The 24,661-nt window shown below is 37.3% G+C and overlaps 1 protein-coding gene across 2 annotated transcripts in view; it reads right to left on the bottom strand.

Moving 5' to 3' along the window:
* Positions 1-1,827: 1,827 nt before the first annotated feature.
* Positions 1,828-24,661, bottom strand: part of PUM3 (pumilio RNA binding family member 3) — a 40,332-nt gene continuing 17,498 nt past the window's right edge. For both annotated transcript variants that reach the window (XM_054500148.2, XM_063649563.1), the window contains exons 11-18: positions 22,421-22,519; positions 21,483-21,536; positions 17,803-17,883; positions 9,928-10,070; positions 9,039-9,261; positions 8,020-8,107; positions 5,497-5,587; positions 1,828-2,139 (exon numbers count right to left, since the gene is read on the bottom strand). In XM_054500148.2, coding sequence (XP_054356123.1) covers positions 2,007-2,139; positions 5,497-5,587; positions 8,020-8,107; positions 9,039-9,261; positions 9,928-10,070; positions 17,803-17,883; positions 21,483-21,536; positions 22,421-22,519 — 912 coding nt within the window. In that variant the 3' untranslated portion in view covers positions 1,828-2,006. The remainder of the gene's footprint in view (positions 2,140-5,496; positions 5,588-8,019; positions 8,108-9,038; positions 9,262-9,927; positions 10,071-17,802; positions 17,884-21,482; positions 21,537-22,420; positions 22,520-24,661) is intronic.

Here is a 24,661-nt window from a genome sequence, read left to right as displayed (position 1 = left end):
ATACCAGTGCTCTTCTGCATAGGACACACAAGCGAATCAGGTGTACAGCTGGGTGGGGTAATGGATGAGGTTGTCAAAATCCCAACACATTCACAACCAACTAGAGAAACACTGAATTATACCAGTTAGGATATTTAAGCCACGTGGAAAGGAGCAGACACCAGAATAACACAGAAGCCTTGGTGGGTAAAAAAAAAAAAGAGGAAAATGGCTGTTGGGTAATTGCTAAGGGTGCCTTCAAGAGAAGAATTTAAGCAATTCTGACATAAAGTTTAGGAAAAATCAACAGAGATGTAGAAACTAAGCAAATGAAAATAAGTGAGTAATTCCAGAAAAATTAAAATAGTAGAGGAAATGTAATGGCTGCTCACTACTTGAATCAATATTTAACAACATTTATCTAGGTTTAATAAGGTAAACCCTGAACACTGATTTCATCATACATGATGCAATTCTATTGGGAAGGGAGGGAATCTGAGTGGGGAACAGTGATGGTAAAAGTTCTTAATCTGCATTTCCTGCAATAGGAAATCAAAAGAAAATACCTGCAACTGATAGATTAAAAAAATTATATACACTGTATTTAGACATTTAGCAGAGTGAAGAACAATCAGTAGTTCTGGAGAGGGTGAGGCAGGGGTGCAGAGGAATGGGGCAGATTGCTGCTTCTGCTATAAGCTTTATAAAAGTACTCCTCAAATTATGTACACATTATTTTAGTTTCAAAGATGAAACAAAGAGCAGGGGTTCTTTCCCCCTTTCTCTGAATGGCTTCTTTATACAGAGAACACAAATCACAATGTATTAGCCAAACAAATGTAAGCTCTACTGTTGCCTTTTCCCCATTCACCTCCTTATCCCATCCCAGTTCCTCCAGCTCTCCACCCACACCCTTATATTGGGTGATGGGAGAATCCATGTCAAAAGTTACAGCCATCAGCACTTTTGCGTCTGGGAAGGATTCAATACACCGTGGCAGGAGGAGTCCTGGTAGTCGGTAGGCTGGGGTAGTCCTGGGACCCCATGGTCTGGACAGGAAAGGCACAGCCAATTCCTCAGCAGGTGTAACTGCAGTGACAGACCTGAGTGAGTACCCCGTTAGACCACTTTGAGAAAGCAGCCAGATACTCATAGGCATGACTACATTAGCCTGATTGAGCTACCAATCCTTCTAAGCTTTTTTTGCTCAAACAACTGCAGTTTTAAAATTCAAACATACTAGCTGTAGTTAAACTTCTGCACTGTAACAAATTTCCACCTTCTTCCTTCTTATTCAAACTCCATAGGCTTTGACATTTTAGGGACAGTCTCAAGGGAGAAAGTCTAATCACAAGGAGCTATTTACTTGGAAGGCCCAAAATCAGAGACAAGGAGAATTTCCCAATGACTCTGACTTTAACACTGCAATCCACAGTGATCCCCTAATTCATTAGCACATTTCCTCCTATGAGCTTAACTTACCTGAGTGGCTTTCAAACAAAATCTAGCATGGAACCTAATCCATAAAATAGCTAAGAAGGCAGCTGTGAACCGCCAACTGCCCCGGTACTCATTAAATTCCACTCTACTGTGCCCATGACTCCCCCTGGCTCTTCTTTTCCACACCCTGCCTTCCTTTGACAGGATGAAAGTCCTCTCAAGTCCCACCTTCTCCAGGAAGCCTTCTCAGACTATGCTCACTGAAGATGTCTTCTCCCCTGAACCAACTCATTCAACTACACTTTATATATCTGGTTGGTGCCACCATATATGATTGGTAAACCTTCCACATTAATTGCCTCACATTGATATGCTTACTACTCAGTGTAACAGAGGAGACAGCTGAGATTTTTAAAAAAGACCATTTAAAAAAACAATTTATATAAATAGATTCGTATACAAAGAAGAAACACATATACAGAGTACCCCAATTACCAGTATGGTGGACCCTACCCCTTCTTTTCTGCATTGGGAAACAGAACAGAGAACAGAAAAAATGATTCCATCTTGCTCTTAACTCTTTCCACCTATGTGCTCAGTTTTTCAAGTAGAGTTTCTATTCCTTTGCTGGTGCTTTTGGTTTTTTCCAATGCAGGAATCAAGCTTTTCAGTGCGGCTTTGACTTTGTTTGCAACTTCCAGGTCACAACTCTGGAGGAGGCTGAAGAAAGGAAAAAAAATTAAATTTCATAAGCATTCCTAGATCATCTCCAATACTACCTGTACCAACAGTATAAAAGACTTTGTTAACTGTGAGACAAGCCTTGTAACTATATACACATTATTTCTCATTCAAAGGATGAATGATGAGACCAGTAGCCTATAGTATAACACCACAGAAAAAAACGTTTTAGAATCTTGCTGGTGGAGCCACCTAAGCAAAGAAATTTGTAGGACCAACACCATTCCATACAGAGCTGGTTCTACCTTCACATTATCTTAGGACTTACTTACATCCTGTCTTAAAATGATTCTACATGTATCCTATCTTCCCTTCTCCATCTCAGGACTATAAGCTCAAGAGCAGGGACCGTATTTTATTTATTTCATGATGCTACATTTACAGAGCAGACAGCCAAAAATGCCCACCACGTGGCTGAATGAAAATGTGTGAACACAGGCACAGAGAGGTCAGAGTTAGCAGGCCTTCTCACTGAACTCCACAGCACTAACATTGAGTGAAAGGGCAAAGAGCTTCACTGTGGAGCTTCACTGCTTGGGTGGGAAACCTGCCTCTACCACTCAGTAACTGTACAACCAAGAGCATGCTATTTAAACTCTCTTAAGACTCAGTTTCCCGAATTGTAGAATGGGATTCACAACAGAGTCCACCTTCCACCTCACAGAGTTGTTTTCTGAGGCTCAAACAGCCTTGTATCTAAAGCACCCAGCCAGAGCCTGACACTTAGTAAGCACTTAATAAATGTTAGCCATTCAACAAAATAAGCCCGGCCTCTGCTTTCTGAAACCCTGCCCGAGTACTCTATCAGAAGTGAAAGGAGCCATAGAGGCTGGTAACAGCAGGCCCATTTCTCTGTGAATAGGACCTACAGCTCTGACTGCAGAGTACCAGGCCTGAATTTCCTGTTCTCTTCTTTTTCGGGATCCTTTGTAAATATGGACCTCTGAAACACATTCTAGAAATGAGGTACTTGGTATTTTCCAAAGTCCCTGGTCCCAATAACTTCCAATATGTCAATAAAGAGGAGGATAAATTATCAGCACCAAGCAATATTCTACTGCTTGTGGGAGACAAGAAACAATTCAGCTTGCCACCTACGATGCTAAAAAGTAAAGTTCCCTTGTAATGAATTTGTGACCCACTAGGTGTTTTTATTTCATACATCTTGGCTAAACACATAGTTATACAACACATAATAGTAAGTTATTGCTTACTGAGCATATGCCACATATTAGACATAATGCTAGGCATTTTATATGCATCATCCAATCTAGTTTTCATAACGACCATAGGGTTATGATTAATCTCATTTTTTTTACTACCAAGAAAATTAAGGCCCAGAAAAGCTGAATAATTTTCCCAAGGCTATGCACTAAGCTGGAACCCAGGCAGTCTGTCAAGTGCCAATGCTCCCAAATGTTAGAGAATTCTGCTTCTCTGAGTTACTTTTCAGCCAACATACAAGGCTGATTTTCTTTTCACCCAAAATTTACAAAAACAATTTTTTTGTATTATTGTTACATATAGCTCAACTTCCATTTAGAACTTCAAATATTTCCTGTGCTCCTGTTCCAATTCTGAGTAGTGCTCCATAATAAACCTATAGTATCCTTCCTATGTTTGAAATTCACCTAATGGGAGTTCTGATTGATGAACAACCTTTATAAATTAATTTCATGGCATTGCTGAAATTTCCAGTTAATTGAGTGTAATGAAAGAATGTGTCAGTAGGTGTTAACACTCCAAATGCCTGGTAAAAAAATTTGTAATGAAAATGTTCATGTATCAGCTAATGAATTCTGACTGTTTAACATCAACTGGAAAATTAACTAATTTTAAGCAGAAATGAAGAAAATGATCTGTAACACTTATATATTTGGAGACACTGACATACCTGAAGCTATGAATGCTCCTGTGTGAGTATATGTGTACCAGATCACGTATATGTTGAAGAAACACTTAAAATAACATTTACAAACAATATAGATTAAGTTGCATAGCATGTTGCAAGTGAAGTATCTTGAGAAATTCAAATTAGGGTTGGTATCTGTTTTCCCAAACCTTAATAACACAGCAGGGGAAAAATCAACAGTAATTGCTTCAAAGCAACATACAAATCTTTTTTTAAATGAATGCTCTTACCAGAAGGTTTTCATCTGCACACAGAATGTATGGAAAATTTCAATGATTTGTGGATTGATTATAAACTCAACTAAGTTCAGAGAATAATACAAAAGAGGCCATAGTTCATCACTGTTTTTTTCTCATTTTAAGTCAGATATCAACAAATAGCACACACACTTCAGTAGCAAATGCTCTTCCAATCCTTTTACAATCTTTTAAAACAATAAAGGAAATTACATGTAGAATTAGGCATGATTTAAAAGTCAACACTGTCACAGTTTTCACAGGGACATTAAGTTATTCATTAAAAAAAATACAGGCTGGGCGCAGTGGCTCATGCCTGTAATCCCAGCACTTTGGGAGCCCGAAGTGGGCAGATCACGAGGTCAGGAGATCAAGACCATCCTGGCTAACACGGTGAAACCAGGTCTCTACTAAAAATACAAAAAATTAGCTGGGTGTGGTGGCAGGCACCTGCCATCCCAGCTACTCAGGAGGATGAGGCAGGAGAATGGCATGAACCCAGGAGGCAGAGCTTGCAGTGAGCCGAGATCGCACCACTGCACTCCAGCCTGGGCGACAGTGTGAGACTCCATCTCAAAAAAAAAAAAAAAAAAAAAAAAAAACCAATTATGTTTTGGTCAAAACCATAAATGTGGTGAAGCCACCTGATACCTTGTGACTGTTATAATTTGTCAAAAAGATGGTAGTTTAAAAATCCTAAGGGCCAGGCACAATGGCTATGCCTGTAATCCCAGCACTTTGGGAGGTCAAGATGGGAGGATTGCTTGAGCCTAAGAGTCTGCGATCAGCCTGGGAAACACAGGGAGACCCCCATCTCTACAAAAAATAAAAAAATAAAAATTAGTTGGGTGTGGTGGCATGCGTCTAGTCTCAGCTACACAGGAGGCTGAGGTGGGAGGAAAACTTGAGCCCAGGAGGTTGAGGCTACAGTGAGCTGAGATCGTGACACTGCACTCCAGCCTGGGTGACAGAGTGAGACTCCGTCTCAAAAAAAAAAAAAAATCCTAAGGACTGACTGAAAGAGTTACATTTGCTTTCTAATATTTGGTATGCCTGTCTAGACCATGAGTGACTGGGAGTAATATTAGACTATTGAGAACAAATATTAGAACTGAGAAATCAATGGGAAGGAAGTGTGTCTTCTGCATGACCAGGCCCTGCTCAGAGAAGGACACACATTATACATACCTAGAAAGAATAATGGCACCTCGATTTACACTAGCCCAGGACTTCAGGTTCTTCATACCAACATGCTCTACAAGTGTTTTTGCAAAACAACCTGTAAAATATACTGAAGCTTAGTGAACATCATATAATAAGATTTATACTCCCTACCCCCTTCTCTACTGCCCTTAAATCTGCAAATATTTTTAAATAAAAAATCTAACAAAAGTAGCTTTCACCCAATCTCCCTTTTAACACAAAAAATTCCAGTGCAGGTTTATCTAATGCATTTCTAAAAGAGCCATTTCTTTTAACTCTGATCCAAAACCTAAGCTATGCTTAGCAGTAATTACTCAAGATAAACTATGAATTCTAATAAAACACTCACTTGGTTATGTCTGCATTTCTTTGTATTATTTAATGATTTAACTTTGACCTGAAAGCTATTCAGGAAATAAATGTTTCACAATAGCACCTCATGCTTGGTTGAAATCAAGTTCTTCCTCATGGAGAAATGCTCACTCAGAAGGTGCCATGAACATAACACAGTGTTCACGTGTTCAACAGTGGTTGATAAATGACTGTTCTAGCTTACACTTGGCATTTCTCTTTACAACGCTTACATACTCACAAATCAAAAATACCGTTTGTCTCCTGTTATTCTAGTATTTGATTCCCAAGGCCTTGGTATTATCTTTTTCACTTTGCAATTAATGCTTGGACAAAGGAGAAATTCTGATAGTTAAGATTTAGTGCAGATGGAGGTAGGGACAACCTATCTTGAAGGCAAACATCATAGTCAGGTAGCATGTACTATATAATTCATTCAAAGATACCTGAATATAAGGACTCTTTAAAAGCCAAGAGGCCTATGGCTATTCAGCCTTTCATTACCTGCTAAAGAGGGACAGAGTTCAGCTAGTGAGGCAAATTGTTTTCCAAAGCTGACCACAATAATATCTCCTGTCCTGTGTGCTCTTCTAGAACGCAGCCACTCCCCCATCTATAGGGGGAATCCATGCCTTCTTTTGAATCACAGTGGGCCTCTGTGATTGACTTGACCAAGACAGTATGATGAAAGTGGCATTAAATGACTGCTAAGGATAAATCATGGAAGTGCCAGGCATTTACTTTGTTCTCTTGGGATGCTCACTCTTAAAAAAGCAACCATCATCTCGTGAAGGAGCCCAAGCAGCCTAGAAAGGGAAACTGAGGCTGTTGGTCCCCAGCCAACAGTCAGTACTCACTTGCCAGCCATGTGAGTGAGTTATTGGACACTCCAACCACAAACCGAGCAGCCCTAGATGACTCTGACTCTGAGCATAGAGGAGGCAAGCTCCACCAGACCCTGATCAAGTCATTGTTTTGAAAACTACTAAGTTTTAAGGTGGCTACTATCCAGTAAAAGAGAATCAAAACAGCTAGACACGCAGGAGGACAAACTCATTTGGTGCTGTATGAATACGACAAGACAAACACATCAGACCCAAACGGGCAGATTTTAGGGTTCTCAGCACATTTTAATTAAGAGGGAGAAAAACCACCGGACATTAAGCCAGACTACTTTTCTGGCATAAACTCAACTATACATCAACTTTTTAATAATGGAAAAGATGATTCCATATGTTATTTTTTTCTTTAATATTTATCACAAGGCTTCTCTTTTACAAAAAAATTTAGTGAAAAATAGCCCCAGGTCCCCATTCTTAAAGGTAAAGTGAGAAGTGACAGCTCTACTGCTATACTGATTGTCTCACTAGCCATTAGAGCTGCCACTTGCCGCAAGACATGAATTCATGATCTGTCACTTTTTTCCAGACATTGTAATGAAAAGCCCAAACTGTTTTAACTCAGTAGGGGAAAAAAATCTCTCCAGTGGTTTAAATACCAGATGGAATTTGGATTTTGTAAGTGAAGGTCTGGTTGGAGATAGGACTGAGAGGGGAATGGCATGCAAATGCTAATGCTGTCCTTCTCTAGAGAGCTGAGTTTCTACAGAGCAGCTGTAAGGCTTACAAAAAACCAGAAAGCGCCAAAGACTGGCTTACTCTTTGGTCACATGTATTTCAATGCCAAATAAACAGGCACTAGTCCAAAATTCTCTTACGAGGATAATCTTCTTCTGCTTATTCTTTCTTCAAACATAGAGATAAATGTCATGCCTTTCTACTGAGGTAATGATACTCAATAACTGGGGCCCCCTACCCCCTCTCACCATCCTCATTAGAATGGCATTTTAAGGCACTGACCAAGCCAGGTTAGAAGCCTGCAGCAGCAGAGGAAGGAAAACAGAGAGAGTGAGGGGGCGGGGGGTGGGGGTGGGGGGGTGGAAAAAAGAAAGAAAATTAAAAGAGTTCTCAGGCACAAATATTTCTAGGGGAAAAAGCATTACCAGCAACCACTGAATCATTTCTTATTCACAGACACCATTTCTAAACACTTGACAAACTTCATTTGAGTTTAAATGGCCGGTATAAAGTTCAGGGATGCCAGGAATTACTGGAATTCCACATGAGATACAAGAAAAGGTCAAATTTAATAGCCTACCTTCTCTCCCATTTTCTTTCATCTTTTTATCTTGCTCTATTAACCACTTCAGAACTAGATGTCCTGCAGGATGTTCTGCAATGTGAAGCTATGAAGGGTCAAGAACAGTTAATTTTAAAAGCTGTTTTCATTCATGCAAATACATTTGAATGAATACATACGATTTATGCCACCACATACAGATAAGGACTCAGCCACTTTTAAAGTTCCACAGGCTTAAGAGGTCTTTATCTAGGACAACCATCATACTTGGGGGGACCACAGATCTATTCTAATCCCCAGACTGAAAGACAGTTATGCCAGATAACACAGCCACTGCACTGCACTTCAGTCTCAGCTTCATGAAATCTGCTCTGAACAGCAGCAGCACAAGGCTCATCTTAATGCTAATCATGTCTTGGATTGAAATATGCCATTCTCAGACACAAATAAACCTACAGGACAGAACACTATAGCACAAACATCAAAACCCAATGCTGCATGCTGTTTAAGTACACATGACCACCTAAGGGGATTATCTGATGAGCGAATCAAGAAAGCAAATCTTTTCAGCTCAACCTTACTCCTTTTCAAGAGCAATATCAAGCGTTCCCAGTTATTTGGGCTACTCCTTAGCAAGTATGGGAGGCAACCGGCTCAGTCTCCTTATAGAGAAGCTTTCAAGGTACATTCATCTTTCCCATTTGTTAATATGGTCAGGAGCCAGGGCTTCTCTAAGATCCATGGCCCACTTCTCTTCCCCAATCTCAGGTGTCAGAAGCACCCTGGGCACTCAATACTTGGCAATGATTTCATTCATAAGCAAATACACGTCTGTAAAACATTCCCAAGTGCCAGGCTTTGACCCAGATGGTTAGAGAAAATTAAAGATGAATGTAATTGCTGCTGTGAGAGGTTCTTGGTTGTTTATTCAATAGGCATCTCCCTCCCCAGCTTTCTTACTGATACCCCAGATCCTCCAAAAATGAAGTTTTTGTGGCCTTTGCAGCTTTCCTGCCTGTCCTTTAATGGCACATTACCTCTCCGTCCTTGCCACCAGGATGCAGTTCTGTTGCTGCCAAGCTGGCGATGGCATTCATGGCAGGCTGAACGTCTCCAGTGGCAGATCCCAGAATGTCAGACACCAACACACACGCAGACTTATCTAGCACCACTTCTTGGGCATGTTCTTGCAGGTAGCTTAACAAAGCTGGAGAAATGGATTCTAGGAGCTCCCGTCTGCGGACCTCTGTATCTTTCTTACTGTTGAATATATTGAATGGGGTATTAAGGTAAGATAAATCGCAAAGGAAATGTGGTGATATTATCACAAAAACCTCTAAGAGCTTATCACAGACTGTATCACACTCTATTATTATTGTCTATCTTTCTGTTAAGCATGTAGACAATGAGTGATTTGAGTATGTGTTCTATCTGTTTTTAAAAATGTTTGTGTCCCACGATCTGAATAGTGCCTGGCACAGAACAAGGGCTCAATAAAGGGAGTCTGGCTTGTGTAATACCAAAACAAAAACAAAAACAAAAACAAAACAAAAAAAAAAAGCACCCAAAAACCAAATAACATACCCAGAAAACAACACATTTACACTGCTGTATGGACACCATACTCTAGGGTACTCAAATACATGGTATCGGTAGCTTTGAAAATAAAGAAAAATAAAAGCCAAACCACACACTTGAATGCCTACTATGTGCCAGGTGCTCAGGTGTTCTTTTGGCATGACACTTTTATTTCCTTTTCAAGATAAAAACTTTAAGAATCTATCAAAAATATAGGCTTGAAAATGGAATTCACCTTTTCAGCAGTTTTAGAGAAAGGGTATGGATGCATAAGTGGATTTCTGGAAGCATGCACTACTCAACATTAACAGAGGAATAAAGAAGTCAAGCCATTCTACTTGGTTTTACCTGTGTGCATTTCCATCTCCTTTTTGCAGAACTTCAATGATTTCTCGTACTGTATGTGCAGGATCTCTGGGGCTTAGTAAGTACAATAGGACCTTCCTTCCATATTTGTCATTTACTATGCTAGGCAATGAACTGATAATTTCCTATAAAATTATAAACAAAAAAAGAATCAATATCTGCATTCTCAAAGTACCACAGGACCTTCCTTCCATATTTGCCATTTACTATGCTAAGCAAGGAACTGATAATTTCCTACAAAATTATAGTATATGTGCTGCCAAAGTGAGCACAATGTCCTATAAAATTATAAACAACAACAAAAAATGAATTGATATCTACATTCTTAAAGTATGCCTAGAATTTCAATGGTGAAGAATACATACTTAACTACTATTTTTCCCAGCATACTTCATGGAAAATGTGGAAATTGTGTCATTAAAGCACACAGAGATTTACATTTAGAACACAGAATCAATTCTCTTTTGTGACTAGCATTACTGAACAACTCATTTGTATTAACTGACCAAGCCCAAGGACTTAAAAAATATTTAAAGGTGTTATCTTCATTCATTATGGCCAGTATTTCTTGGGCCACTATTACTAGGGACATCACTTGCTGAGGTCACTGAGTAGAGACAGTTAATTTGCAGCTGCATTTAAATGTAGCATCGGCATGAATGAAGAACATTTCTATCAGAATTTCCCTGCTGAGATGTATGTGAAAGGAGATAAAGAAACTCTGTTAAATCAAACAAGTGGATAAAGGCTTTTAAAGTTAGGTTGCTTATTCATGGCAAATGAAGGCTGTTTAGCTACCGCAATGAAAAACAGAGGAGGAGGGGAAATCAAATCCAGAAAGCCTTGACTAAGCAGTTACAAATTACACTATATGACATTTCCAATCAACATACCCAAGAACAGTAACCTCCTTTTCTAGTTGTTCAAATTTAAGGGACAAAAGCAATGTCATCCCCACCCTAACTAAACTCCTGTGTAAAGCTGACGTTTTCAAAGATAGAAAAGTCACTTGAAAATTTTTAAAAATTCCTTTATTCTTAATAGAGAAGATGCAACAGAAGAGTCATCAATTTGTTTCCTCACCTCTAACACTCCTATTTCTTGTAACAAACTTTATAAATATTCAATGCATGTTTGAGCACTCCATATCCTTTAGAACTGGCTGGGCCTCGGAAAGAGTTCTGTCCAACTGACCAGGTTTACAGAAGAGGCATCCAGAAAGAGGAAACGATTTGCCAGGGGACTCACAGTGGCAGTGTCCTGGTCCTCCAACTCCAAATCTAGTCTCTTTCAAAGAAAACATAAAACCTCCTCTTAAGGAAAGGAATTCTCTCTGAGATGATATATTCAGATCTGCTCTTCTTAAAAGGGCCTATTTATTATGATGAGATTAGTAATTTTAGTCTGAGGAACCAAGCTCAAAATCAAGTCAGCCATCAACGATGGGACCATGAACCTCACTGCATCACGATCCTACGGCTGATGATGCTGCTCCAGGTTCCAAACACCATGTTTCTCTTTTTAAAATCTCAATCTTCCCTCATTTTTTGCACAAAAGTATAGCATGCTTCTGATAACAGTAGCTAACACTCGTTAAGTGCTTACTAGGAGTCAAGCACTACTAAGAGCTGCACACTGATCATCTAACATAATCTTCTGACCACTATGTCCTGTTTCTACCAGTCCAATCCCCATTATGCTCTCCTAACTACTTCTGAAGTTTAAGATCACAGTATAAAGATTCCCATGTAACACCTAAAAGTTTTCAGAGAGCTGAAAATTCAATAGGTCTAACCACCTCAAAATGAATAACTAATTTCAACCACCCAGGGAAAATGAACTTAAAATTTCAGTAATAAACGGGAAAACACACAAAAAACATACAGAACTTGTTACAAGGTAGGGAACTCTCTCAAGGCAAATAAGCTCCAAAATGAACTCAAACTATTTTTTTTTTTTTTTTTTGAGACGGAATCTCACTCAGTTGCCCAGGCTGGAGTGCAGTGGTGTGATCTTGGCTCGCTGCCATCTCTGCCTTCTGGGTTCAAGCAATTCTCCTGCCTCAGCCTCCGGAGTAGCTGGGACTACAGGCTGCACTATGTCACCCAGCTTATTTTTGTATTTTTAGTAGAGACGGGGTTTCGCCATGTTGGCCAGGCTGGTCTCGAACTCCTAACCTTAGGTGATCCACCCACCTCAGCCTTCCAAACTGCTGGGATTATAGGCATAAGCCACCACACCAGGCCAATCTATGTGTTGTTGATAATGAAGTGTTTAGTGCCCCAAATATGGCGTACCTTGAATGTGCCTTTAGTGTACCTTTAGGTACCTATATTAAGCTTTAACCAACTCATAAAAGAGGACAAATGCTTTAATTTGTTATATATTTTGTTAATTTGTTGAAAGAAAGAGGTGAGAATAATACATAGGCTGGGCCAATTTCTACAGTTTAAAAAAAAACAAAAACAAAAACAAAACTTCGCTGCCCTTAACAAAATGACTCTGAAATATAACACCTTTAAAAATTTGTTTTTTTTGAGAACAAAAACAAAACAAAACAAAACAAAACAAAAAAACTGGGCAGTATGCAGTGAACAACTATAATGGCTACTCTACACTTTTAGTTAACATTTTTTTCCCTTGGTATTGGGAGAAGGCATGAAGCCGGCAATGTATTCCTCAATACAACGAGCTTTCTCCACAGCTTCCATGCTTAGGGACTAATCCAACACATATGGCTCGGGCAGAAATGGTTTTATAAAATGAGAAACTGGGACTTCATGATATGCATAAAACCTGTGCTTAAATACTACTCAGACCATTCCCCAAATTCGTTGAACTTTACTCCCTTTTGGTTTGTAATTAAGGAATTTAGAATCTAAATTCATATTTAATTAAGGCTTTTAAAAGAATGCATGTTTATAAATAACAATTTTACCAAAAACTAAAAAACATTACTTCAAAATGTAGTATCATTTTTTCAACCCACCTTATTGATCAGCAAAAAAAATGTAGTATCATCTAATCCTTCCCCAGCTCACCCTCGTTACAGCTTTCCCCTACCATCAAAAACATATATCTTTGAAAGAGTACTACTACATTTCTCTTTAACTTGGGTTACAGAGAAAATGGGGAGGAAGTTCTAGATTATCACATGGTGTGTACTAACAATTCCAGTAACATGTATAAATAGGTAAGAGACAGCTAAGGCATAGTTGATTTTGTGCAGAATTTAGTCTCTGGGGTCTTAAGTTCAAGCTGTGTAGCCTTTGGCAAATCCATTAAACTCTTTGCGTATTAATTCCGTTATATTTAAAAGGAAATGATACACCTGCCTAACTCATGGGCTATTACCAGGAACAAATCAGAAAAAGTCACACTGCAAAGTGAAAGCTGCCATAAAATAATTATTTCATATTAAAAACATACCTTTCAATATGTAAAGCCTCCTTAACTGTGGAGATTAAATAAAGCTAGCAGTCATGAGTTTTTACCCTCAAGAGATAGAATACCACAAATTGTTTAATTCAAAAGGTTTTGGCTTAGCTTACTTCTAACAAGAGTTAACTTACAGAAAATTCACAAACGCCCATTTATTGTAATTTCTTCTTAAGCTCTAAAGTAGGCATGTAAACAAAGAAAGCATGAGAATTACAAAAGACTTCCCTTCTGAAGACATCTTTGGCCAGTTCTGACTGCCTTGTGCTGAACTCTAGCTAGATACCTTGGCACTCCTGTTTTGCCAATGCGCTTTTAAAGCGGAAGGGTAAAGGTCAAAATAAAGATGCACACATGAAGTAGGGTTAAAGCGTGTGCATTTTTGGTTGAGGGTAGAAATGTAAAAATCAACCCATCCACGGTGCTGAAGACTGAGCCTGCAGTGTCCACTCTTACGGTAGTTTGCTATGGGGACAAAAAGAAATGCAGACCACTATATAGAACCTAAAATCTAGTGAAGAGGGAAGAGAGTTAATAAAAAGTTAAAACTAAGAGATTTAACTAATGGATAACAAAAATATAGAGGGCAGGTTAGATCATCAGGCAGCTTCCCGAGTATTTTGTTCTGAAAACAGGGTGACTTGTTTCCAAAAGTCTACCTTTTCAGCTGCACTAAAAAAACTGGAAGATCTAGTTTAGTGGGTACAGTGCTTCATTCAGTTTTGCAAAATAAAAAATGTCCTGGAGATTGCCTAACAATGAGCATATTTAATACTACTTAACTGTATACTTCAAAATGGTTAACATGGTAAATTTTGTTATATGTAGTTTACCTCAATTAAAAAGAAAACAAATGTGAAGATCTATCGCCATGGAGCTCACATTGCCAGGGACTGGAGCTGAATGGTGCCCACCACCTTGCAGAGGGCATGTGCTCTCGCCACTTCCTACAGTCCCTCCCACATCGCCTTGTCTCACACCTGGCCTGGCCACTCATTTACCTATCTGGTCAATGAAGGTTTGCAGGTTTGTGAGCCCTGGATGAGATCATGATTAACTGCTCAAGGAAAGGATGGCAAAGAAAAAGACTACAGTAGTTGAGTGGGTGGGGAGACCACATCTGACTAGAAGATCACTATCTGCTGATTACACTAGAGCTTAGTCTTAAGAGAAAACAAGCAGTGATTATCAGGCTATGATTTCAACTTGACATTTTGGGAAATCTAGTTACTCTAAATGGAATGCTTAGCAACACACTAAGCTTTCTTGGCTATTTTTAAAAAGCACTACGTAATGCAATGGTTTTGTAGTGGCTGAGTGGGAAATAGGAACACATGACTCTATATATAAACATAGATGCAGCAAATTTGGCAGCCCAGCAATTCTGCTAAGTGCCTTAGAGAAACTTAACATGTACCCAAGGAGACATACAAGAATGTTCATGGATTTGGATTAGCAAAAATTAAGAATTAAAGTTAGTTTTTAAAATTGTAAACAACCTAAACATCCATAACCAGGAAAACAGAAAATAAATCGCAATATAGTCACATGTAATAGAATACTATTTGGCAGTGAAAAATAAATGATTTAGAATAGGGATGGGTAAACTATGGCTCATTGGTCAAATCCAGCCTATAGCCTGTTTTTGTCCATCTTGCAAGCTAATAATGGTTTTTACATTTCAAAAGGGTTTTAAAAAACAAAAACAAAATGAACAAGAATACATGATAGGACCATATATACCCCACAAAGGCTAAAATAATTATTAACTGGCCCTTTATAAAAAAGGCTTGCCGACCCTGATGATAAATCTCACAAACATGAGAAAAGAAAAAAAGCAAGATGCAGAAGAATACATGTAAAACATCATTTATACAGAACTTGTAAACATGTAAAATAAAATTAGATACATGTTTTACAAAATAAAAAATGTCTACATATAGTGAAAGGATAAGGAAATGCATATGAATAATAAATACCAAATTTATCATAGTAGATATGGGGTGATGATAGGATATCAGGGATGGGAACGCAAAGGGCTTAAACTTGAACTGTATTTGTCAAGTTTTATTTCTCATAGTAGATATGGGGCGATGATAGGATATCAGGGATGGGTACACAAAGGGCTTAAACTTGAACTGTATTTGTCAAGTTTTATTTCATGTCAGGTGGTGGGAGGCTGGATGTTCACTGTATTATTCATACCTTTCTCTATATTTTAAAGACAATGGCTTTAAAAATATCCATCAATATTTATTCACCCTCAAACAGCAATTGGCTAGTGTACTTATTTACTTTCCAGTGAACATTGCTGTCAAACCGCCTGCATATCAATTGACCGCAAAGGTAAACTGGATGAAACTTTATGTTTATTTAGGAAAGTAAAGTAGTAAGAAAGACCTCGTATCCATTTTGAAAGGCGAAGAGCTCAGCTGACCAGGCTGTGATTTCAACCTGACATTCTGGGAAGTCTGGGTTACCTGAACAGAGTGCTTAGCAACACTAAGCTTTCCTGGTTATTTTTAAAAAGCACTGCATACTGCAACTGTTTTTGTGGTAGATGAGTGATGGGAAAAATCCAAAGGCAATTAGCATTCCAGAATTTTATCACGAGCTACACAGTTTAATAATACACAGAACCTGTTGAACATTTGTCAGTTACAGGCAAGAGATCGGCAAATCAGGCCATTCAGGGAAAGCTGCCCTAAGTATGAGAAAGTCATTAAGAATGTGGGTTAAGCAGTTGTGGGAATCAAAGTGATAAGCATAAGGAATTAAAACTTTTTCAACAGCAAATTTAAGTGGCATACATCTTTGGAAAAAAATTAACAGACAATTCTGGCAAATCATGAAGGAAATTTGGTTTCTCTTGAAATCCATTTGGAACAGTTATGCAAATTTTAGTTGTCGTGAAAATATTAAACAAAAGCAAACTTTCAATATCCCAGCCTGTTTCCATTTCTGTGAAACAACTTTATTCATCAGCCAATTCTATGGCCTCACATCGCTGTCACAGGAATGAAAAACAATCATTATTGATTGGAGTCAAAAGGGTAATAAAGTCACAAGGAACATGTCAAAATACTCAGTTTGTAACATGAAAGTCTTGCCAACTTGTTTCTTCCCACAATCCTATCCCAAAGAAAGTCATCACAGTCTTAAAACAGTCAAGGGTAAAGTTGGAAAATGACAGCAAGGGCATGAGAAATTCACACACACTGGGATCTACAGCTGGCATCTAAGAAAACAATCTTCCCCTCCACTAGCTGGTATACTTTTTCTACTACACTCAGCTCTACTGATCCCAGGAGGCTACAAAGAGAGACCACAGCACCACCACCTGACAACAGGTAAATTCTCTTTTTGAATCATCATATTCTTCTTTCTTGCAGATGTGAAAGTACCACTTGTCGTCACTAAGATTTCTCTAAGGGTCCCATTCATGTATATCAAACAGAAAGGCTTGTGTAATTTTCAGACGAATAACCTATGTCTATACTGATTATGTGGTTTTCAAGACGTTTCCAAGTTTGGTCACTACTATCAAACTAGTATTTTCTTATCCCCACCCTGCTGCAACCTCTACCATATACTCAACACCACTCATACACTAAAAACAAAAGAAAAGACAATCGTAGAATCAGAAAAAGAGACTATCGATGCAGAAGGAAGAAAACAAATAGTTTAGAATGCAATTTTTACTTTGGAGTACTTCCCCTAAGAGGACAATTGGTTTTTCTGAAGGCAAGGTTAGGGATAAATACACTACATTCAAGTATTACCACTTTATGGTCATCACACTGGACTAGAAGGAATTGCTGAAATGTAAAAAGGAAGCTAGAGTTTTAATTTACTAATAACTTTTAATCTGACCCTACAAAAGCTCTAAGAAGCATCACAACTGAGTGAGTTTTGTACATCTTTCTTCTCCATCAGCTCAATCCAGCACAGGTGTATTGATTAACCAGGTGACTGTGCAGAGGTAATTATTTCTCCACAGGGAGAGAGATAATTTAATAGGTCACAGATACTCTCTGCTTGTATTTGAGTTCTGGAATAACTAAGGAATTACCATGCTAATTTCTGATCATATCTAAATATCACTTTGCTAATTTTCCATAGTTTAGAATCACATATGGTCTAAAGCACTATGTTATCCTAATCCAAAATAAAAGTGTTAAATCTTAATTTGACCAGTCTTAAATATTTAAAACAGTATTAATATCAAGTTACAAGGTTAAGATTTATACAGGAATAAAACAAACCTCCAAAATAAAACATAATTAACTTAAAAGTAAGCAAAAATACTGATAGAAGGCACAGCTGCAAGTCTTTACACATGCATGGTGAAATCAAGCTTACACATCCACAACTGGTTTATCGATGTAACTTAAATTCAAGACCATCAGAATTACTTACTGATATGATTATCTGCTTCACAAGCTTAGTATCATCAATACAATCAAATGCCGCCAGTAAAACCAAATGGGAGTATTGGCCCTGCAAGAAGTGGAAGCCAGTAAAGGTTAAAAACAAGTGCATAGATTTTCCCTCTTATTCCACACATGGAATATCTTCATAAAGGTTACCTACATTGACAACTTGTCTAACATAACAAGATGAATAAAAGCCATTTTAACGAACTTCCTCTCTTATCACGACCTCATTAATTATATTCTAGAGGTAAGGTTGATTTTTTTTTTAAAGCACAGTATTCATTACCAAATAGTCTAAAACCAATACCTATGTAAACAGGTATACTGTTAATGAATAGCTACTTGAAAATTATACTTAAAAGTTCAAGTTATAAGATTAAGTTTAAAGAACCTACATATATAAACACATATATAAGATACTCCAATCATGAAAAAGAAAATATAAACTCATACAATTTTACACACACACACAAACACACACACACACACACACACACACACACACACACACGATATACATAATACATGTACACAGAAAATCCTGGAAGGCAAGGCATTGTAATAGTCATCTCTGGGTTATACAAATGATTTTTAATTTTCTTTTCTACATTGCTCAATTTCTTTAAAGTGATCTCACAAAATTAGAATATAAATATGAAAAAATAAACTAGAAGAGTATAATTATACACTGAATGAGAATGATATAAAAATCATTACTTTGAAAAAGTATAGCTGCATGAGATCACAGAAATACACATGTAGCTTTCACAACACTCATCTTTTGATATAAAATTATTTCCATGATGCTAATACTGTTCCAAACATTTAAAGAACACCTACTTTATGTTAAGAACAAAAACAAAAGAAAACAAAAACCTCTTTCCAGAGTTTGTGGCATGAGTATCCTGGATTTTGATATAATTGTTTTAAACTTTGATAGAAATTTGATTTTTGATAATAGCCCACAATCATTCAGAGCCAGATCTGATGAATATCACAGATAATACAACTTCAATTACAAACAATAACGAAGTTGCTAACTGTAAAGTCAAAAAGACAAACTGAAGATAAACAACAAAGGTCTAACACCCTTACTATACAAAGACCAACAACCAACTAAAAATGGGCAAAGCCAGGCGCGGTGGCTCACACCTGTAATCCCAGCACTTTGGAAGGCTGAGGCTGGTGGATCACGAGGTCAGGAGATTGAGACCATCCTGGCTAACAGGGTGAAACCCCATCTCTACTACTAATACAAAACATTAGCTGGGCGTGGTGGTGGGCGCCTGTAGACACCGCTACTCGGGAGGCTGAGGCAGGAGAATGGTGTGAACCCAGGAGGCAGAGCTTGCAGTGAGCCCAGACTGCGCCACAGCACTCCAGCCTGGGCGACAGAGCAAGACTCTGGCTCAAAAAAAAAAAAAAAAAAAAAAAAAAAAGAACATGAAGAGTCAGATCACAAAAACAGAAGTACAAATGTCTTTAAATGTATGAAATAATGCTTTATGAACTAATTAAGGACAATAATTAAAACAATGAAATGCCATTTATCCTATAGGCGATGGTGAAAACCTCTGACAATAGACTAATTTATCAAAGGTTTAGGGAAAAGCAGGCACCCTTTTATGTTGATGAGAATGTAAAGTGGTTCAACTTCTTTGAAGAGCAATTGACAACACCTATACAAATTTAAAATGCAGATATGACCTGATCCAGTAATTCTAGTTCTAGGGATTTATCTTGCAGCCGTGTTTCCATGTAAGTACAAAGACTTACATGTTAAGTATATTCACTGGAGTACTAATTGTAATTTTAAAAATTCTAGAAACTACCAAAATGCCCAACAGTAGGGACTGGTTAAATAAATTATGGTACAGGCATACGATGAAATATTACAGTCACTAAGAAAAGTGAGGTAGATAGATGTATGTATATTGAAATAAAATGACCCATAATATGAATTAAGTGAAGGAAACAAAATACAGAACAATGTGCCTAGTACAAAATCACTGGTTTCAGTTTCTCTTAACTCGGACACACATAAGCATAACCAAGTGTAAAATATTTCTGGATGAATACAACAGAAGGTGGTACAGAATTGAATGTAAGTGAGAAACAGACAAATCCACAAGTATAGTTGGAAATTTTAACATGCTTCTCTCAGCAACTGACAGAACTAGAAAATAATAAGTCAGTAAAAACACTGATGGTATGAACTCTATCAACTACTTTGATCTAATTGACAAATATAGAATACCCCACCAAACAACTCTACAATATATTATTTTCAAAATACTTAGACCGTATGTTAGGCCATAAAACAGGTCTCAATAAATTTAAAAGGAACAAAAGAATATAGAATATATCAAGAAACCCCCAATATTTGGAAATTAATAATTCCAAATAATCCATGGATCAAATCCATGGGTAACGTTAGTTTATCACCTCTTTAGAAGTAACTCTTCGAGATTTAAAAACATATGTACTTAGTGTTGAATTACCTGACATAAACAAACTGTAGAACTAAAACAATTTAATTTTATTATTTTAAAATGTTATACTCTTAATACCTTTGTGAATTTTCTATTAACATTCTAGTTTTTACTCATTTTAATGTAAGGTATTCAAATTAGAATGTCACGCATAAAAATTTACTTAACATTGAATTATGAATTATAAAAAAATCACATACACTGGCAACAACTCATCAGAGAATTCTCCATATTTCACTTTGTTATAGGAACGTTAGCTGCCTTCTGAATTCTTCTAATCTCTAGCCCAACAGAAGACAATAGTCAAGTACACAATCACACAGCATTAATTTTAACTTGTTTGACTTAGTATTTCAAACAAGTTGAAGTATTCACCAGATGCTAGTAGTTCTCACTGGATTTTTTCAAAGGATAAAGTAGTTGATTATTACATAATTTTAGTTCATCAGTAAATTTCTAATTTATCCATCAAATATATAAAGTATAACTCAAAAATTAAAATTGTATTTACTACATATATTCTAGTTACAGTACTCCATAGTAACAGCATGACAAATTATTTAATATTTAAAAACATAAACACTATTTTTGAAGCAACAAATCCCCCAGAAAAAACTTTTGTACCTATGAATTTCATTAGGAAAATTGTTACTGCATTTCAAAAGAGCTATAAAATTTAACAACTAAAAATTTCCATAACCACACTGCAAATTTATTCTTCAAAAAATAAAAAGATACATTTTAATTTCTTTTATGGTTTTGGTCATAAGGAAAACTAGTATCAAGTTTCTGAAGTGCAATCTGGCATCATTTACCCAGAGACTAAAATATGTACATACCGTATCCAGACAGTAATTCCCATATTTAATTAACCTGACTGGACAAATTCACCAAAAAAGCTAGTAAATATCAGGTTTTCAAAGAATATCTAATAAAAGTAGAGAACTATCACAATACAATGTTAAATTTAAAAAGGAGAAAAGAATGCATGTGGCATGATTTCCATTTTGTGTAGATAAAATATGAAAATACATGTAAACGCACAGAAAAATATAATAAAACAATAATTTTCTGCTTGGTAATTTTCTGAATTTTTCCAAATTTTCTACAATAGACATGAATTCATCTTACTATCAAAAATAATTAGAATATGTAGTTTTATTATACTTACATTAGCCACCTTTTCAACGTAAGTCTTCATTGTTTTCACAATCACTTTCCTGTCCTTAAAAAGGAAAGATTGTCTCACTGAACTTTCAGTTATGTACTAAGGGTATTTCGTAGTTAAACATTTTAATATAATATTTATTAAGTTTTCATCTGAGTGGCATATGTTTTCATTAGTAAAAATAATAGTTATGCAGCCAGAACGAAAAAACTGTAATATACCAAAGAAGTTCGCTTAGAGCTATTACAAGCTTAGATGTGTATGTGATAGGGTTAGGGTTAGGGTTTGCAAGGCAAACCTAGTGAAGCCACCTTTCGCAGTGAGACCAGACAGATCCTTCTTCCAAGGTCTAAACTGTCCTCAAATGCAGAGTCTAGCAAACAGTTAGTACTCATCTGCATTTGTTGAAAAATTAAATTTGCATTAAAAAAGTAGATATAGTACAACTATCTTTTAAAGGCAGAATTATGCTGACCAAGGAAATAATGATAATTTCTGTTAAACTTCTGTGATTAATAAGGATCTTTACCTTTTCCCTCAAGTACTTAACACCTATGGGAGCAAATGTGTGTGGCCAGCTGTTTGTTATCCCTTCCCATTTTCCCCTGCCATAGTATGATCATTAAATGAGGAGGTACCAAAACCTCTATAAAGTAAAGCTTAAATACATATTATGTTTACTTGCTTAATAGATCTCTTCCCATCCTTTAATGCAACTTCAAGGTTTCTAGTAAAGCAGAGAAAAGACGAAACACTAGGCCTAAAGAAGATGGCTCATTCCCATCAGGCCCTAAGGCACAACTTTTGGAAGAAAATGTTGCTATGCACAACAGGGCAAAGACTGAAGGGGGTTAAAAGTCTAAGGACAGCTAAGTCAAGCCTGCAGATAAATCATGGCTCTGACTTGTAAAGTTTAAATGCACAAGTGCTGTCGCACTTACCTTGGGCGTGCCATGCCACAGGCAGTGCATGGCCACTCTGGCGCCATCGTGTGTGTGTGCCAGGTAGACCACCGCTTCACGGATGGCTTCAATCATTTCCTAGGGAACAAATGCTGTCAGGAACAGGGCTTTGCTTTATTTTCTTCTTTCTGCTGTTTTATTTGTCTGTCTACAGGGGGCAGTTATGCAGAGAGAAGGAAAGGAAGAGAGTGCCAGGTAGCAAACAATTTCATTTTGTAGACAATCAAACAGAAACACAAGCTCTTTCCAGAAATGTTCTTTTCCATCAAGAGCAGTAAATACTGCTGGCAGACAATTTCTATTAAACACAATACCTGACTTTTACCAATGTCTGTTAAAAAAAGGTCAAGCTATACATGTAGTATAATATATTCTAAATAATTTTCCAAGAAAAAGAAGCCTACGAGGTGGTGGTGATAAGAAGGGAGCTTTTAACAGAATAGCGAGATAAAGAAAATGCTCTTCCCTAAAAGAGACCTGGATGCAATAAACAGAATCAAAACACTCATTTTGACTGAAAAAGTTCCCTTTTAAGTTCTTAACTGGATTATCACCAAAAATCATATTCTTTACCATAAACATGCTTACATAACATTTCCTCATGAAAAATTTCTATACTAACATTTAGACTAAGACCTCACCTATAAAATGACCCTTTAGTAAAAAACATTTAATGTCTCACTAGGTAGCTTAGCTTAATTTAACCTTTAGCCTTCATTTTCCACGTATATAATTTCTTATTTACATTTTCTTTTTTTTTTGGAGACGGAGTCTCGCTCTGTCGCCCAGGCTGGAGTGCAGTGGTGCCATCTTGGCTCACTGCAACCTCCGCCTCCCAGGTTCAAGCAATTCTCCTGCCTCAGCCTCCCGAGTAGCTGGGGCTACAGGCGCCCGCCACCACCCCCGGCTAATTTTTGTATTTTTAGTACAGACGGGGTTTCACCATATTGGCCAGGCTGGTCTCAAACTACTGACCTTGTGATCTGCCCACCTTGGGCTCCCAAAGTGCTGGGATTACAGGCGTGAGCCACCGTGCCTGGCCCTCTATTTTCAAAGTCTAAGCACGTAGGATGTAAATGAGTTCTGGCAACTAACAAGTGCGGAGCTCCATTTTAGTCTATTCCCAATTTAAAAATGTACGTTAAATAAATACAAAGCCTCATGCCAGGAAAGAGAGGGTAGGTGCCTAATTTCATCAATAAGGAACAAACAATTTCAGCCTCAAGTATCTAACAATCCCTTCCCAAGACGACTCTCAAGAGCAGTTTCAACTAACATACCTGAACTTAGGAATCTCTTCAGAGCTACCCAGATGGAAAGCCATGCATATATTCCAATTATGCTTCCATTTTCCCCAAAGGTTTTTTTTTTAAGTCTCTTTTGAAAATGTCCCCAATACCAGAAAAGACAATTTGTCTCACTACTTTACACGCATGCTAAGTTCCAAATGATTTTTTGCTGTTACTGAAACATTCAACACTAAAAAGATACTTTCTACCACTGAATATACTCAAATAATCATTGTGTCATTTCTGAGCATACAGTCCTGCCTCAGAACTGTGGGATACTGTATTTTTCAGGAAATAAGAGAAATCTCCAAAAGACAAGGTGTTGCTATGGTCATCAAACCATAAGCTTAGGTGGGTGGCTACCGTCGGGAAATTATTTTGCATGCCAATTTTAAGAGGGTCAAAACTCCAAAGAATGTATAGTCTGGCGTATTTGTTAAGTCAGTCTCATTATTTTCATAATCCCTTGTGATTGGAAAATGAGGACAAATGGACGATGAGCTCACTGTACGATGAGGCAAGCAAAGTTCACGGAACTAAATGATGAATTCTCATTTGTATTCCCATGACTGACTTGAAGGGCAGTGGAATTTACCTTCACTCTGTTCTTCTATCATATAAAGTCCAGGTTTTCATGGTCCATTTAGTTTTAGAAACGTATCCTCCTCTAACCTTTTAATGCCAAGCTAATTTTTTTTTTTTGTATTGGCACAGTTGAATTTAAAACTATCCGAATGCTTGAATATTCCTCCACGAGTTAGTTAATTTTCAGATTAGGTTAGCCAGTGGATACTCTCCGGATTATAATTAAGATATAAAAATTTAATGTGATTAGTAAAACTAGGGTCAATTCTATTGTTTACTGGAATAAAACCTAAATGGAATTAGCAAACGTGTTCAAAGGGAGCTGAGTAAATTATCTTCCCTAAAT

This window comes from Pongo pygmaeus, chromosome 13 (assembly GCF_028885625.2).
Source record: "Pongo pygmaeus isolate AG05252 chromosome 13, NHGRI_mPonPyg2-v2.0_pri, whole genome shotgun sequence".
In the NCBI taxonomy this organism is placed as follows: Eukaryota; Metazoa; Chordata; class Mammalia; order Primates; family Hominidae; genus Pongo; species Pongo pygmaeus.
The sequence above is the reverse complement of the archived record's forward strand: the minus strand, read 5'-3'. Positions and strand labels throughout refer to the sequence as shown.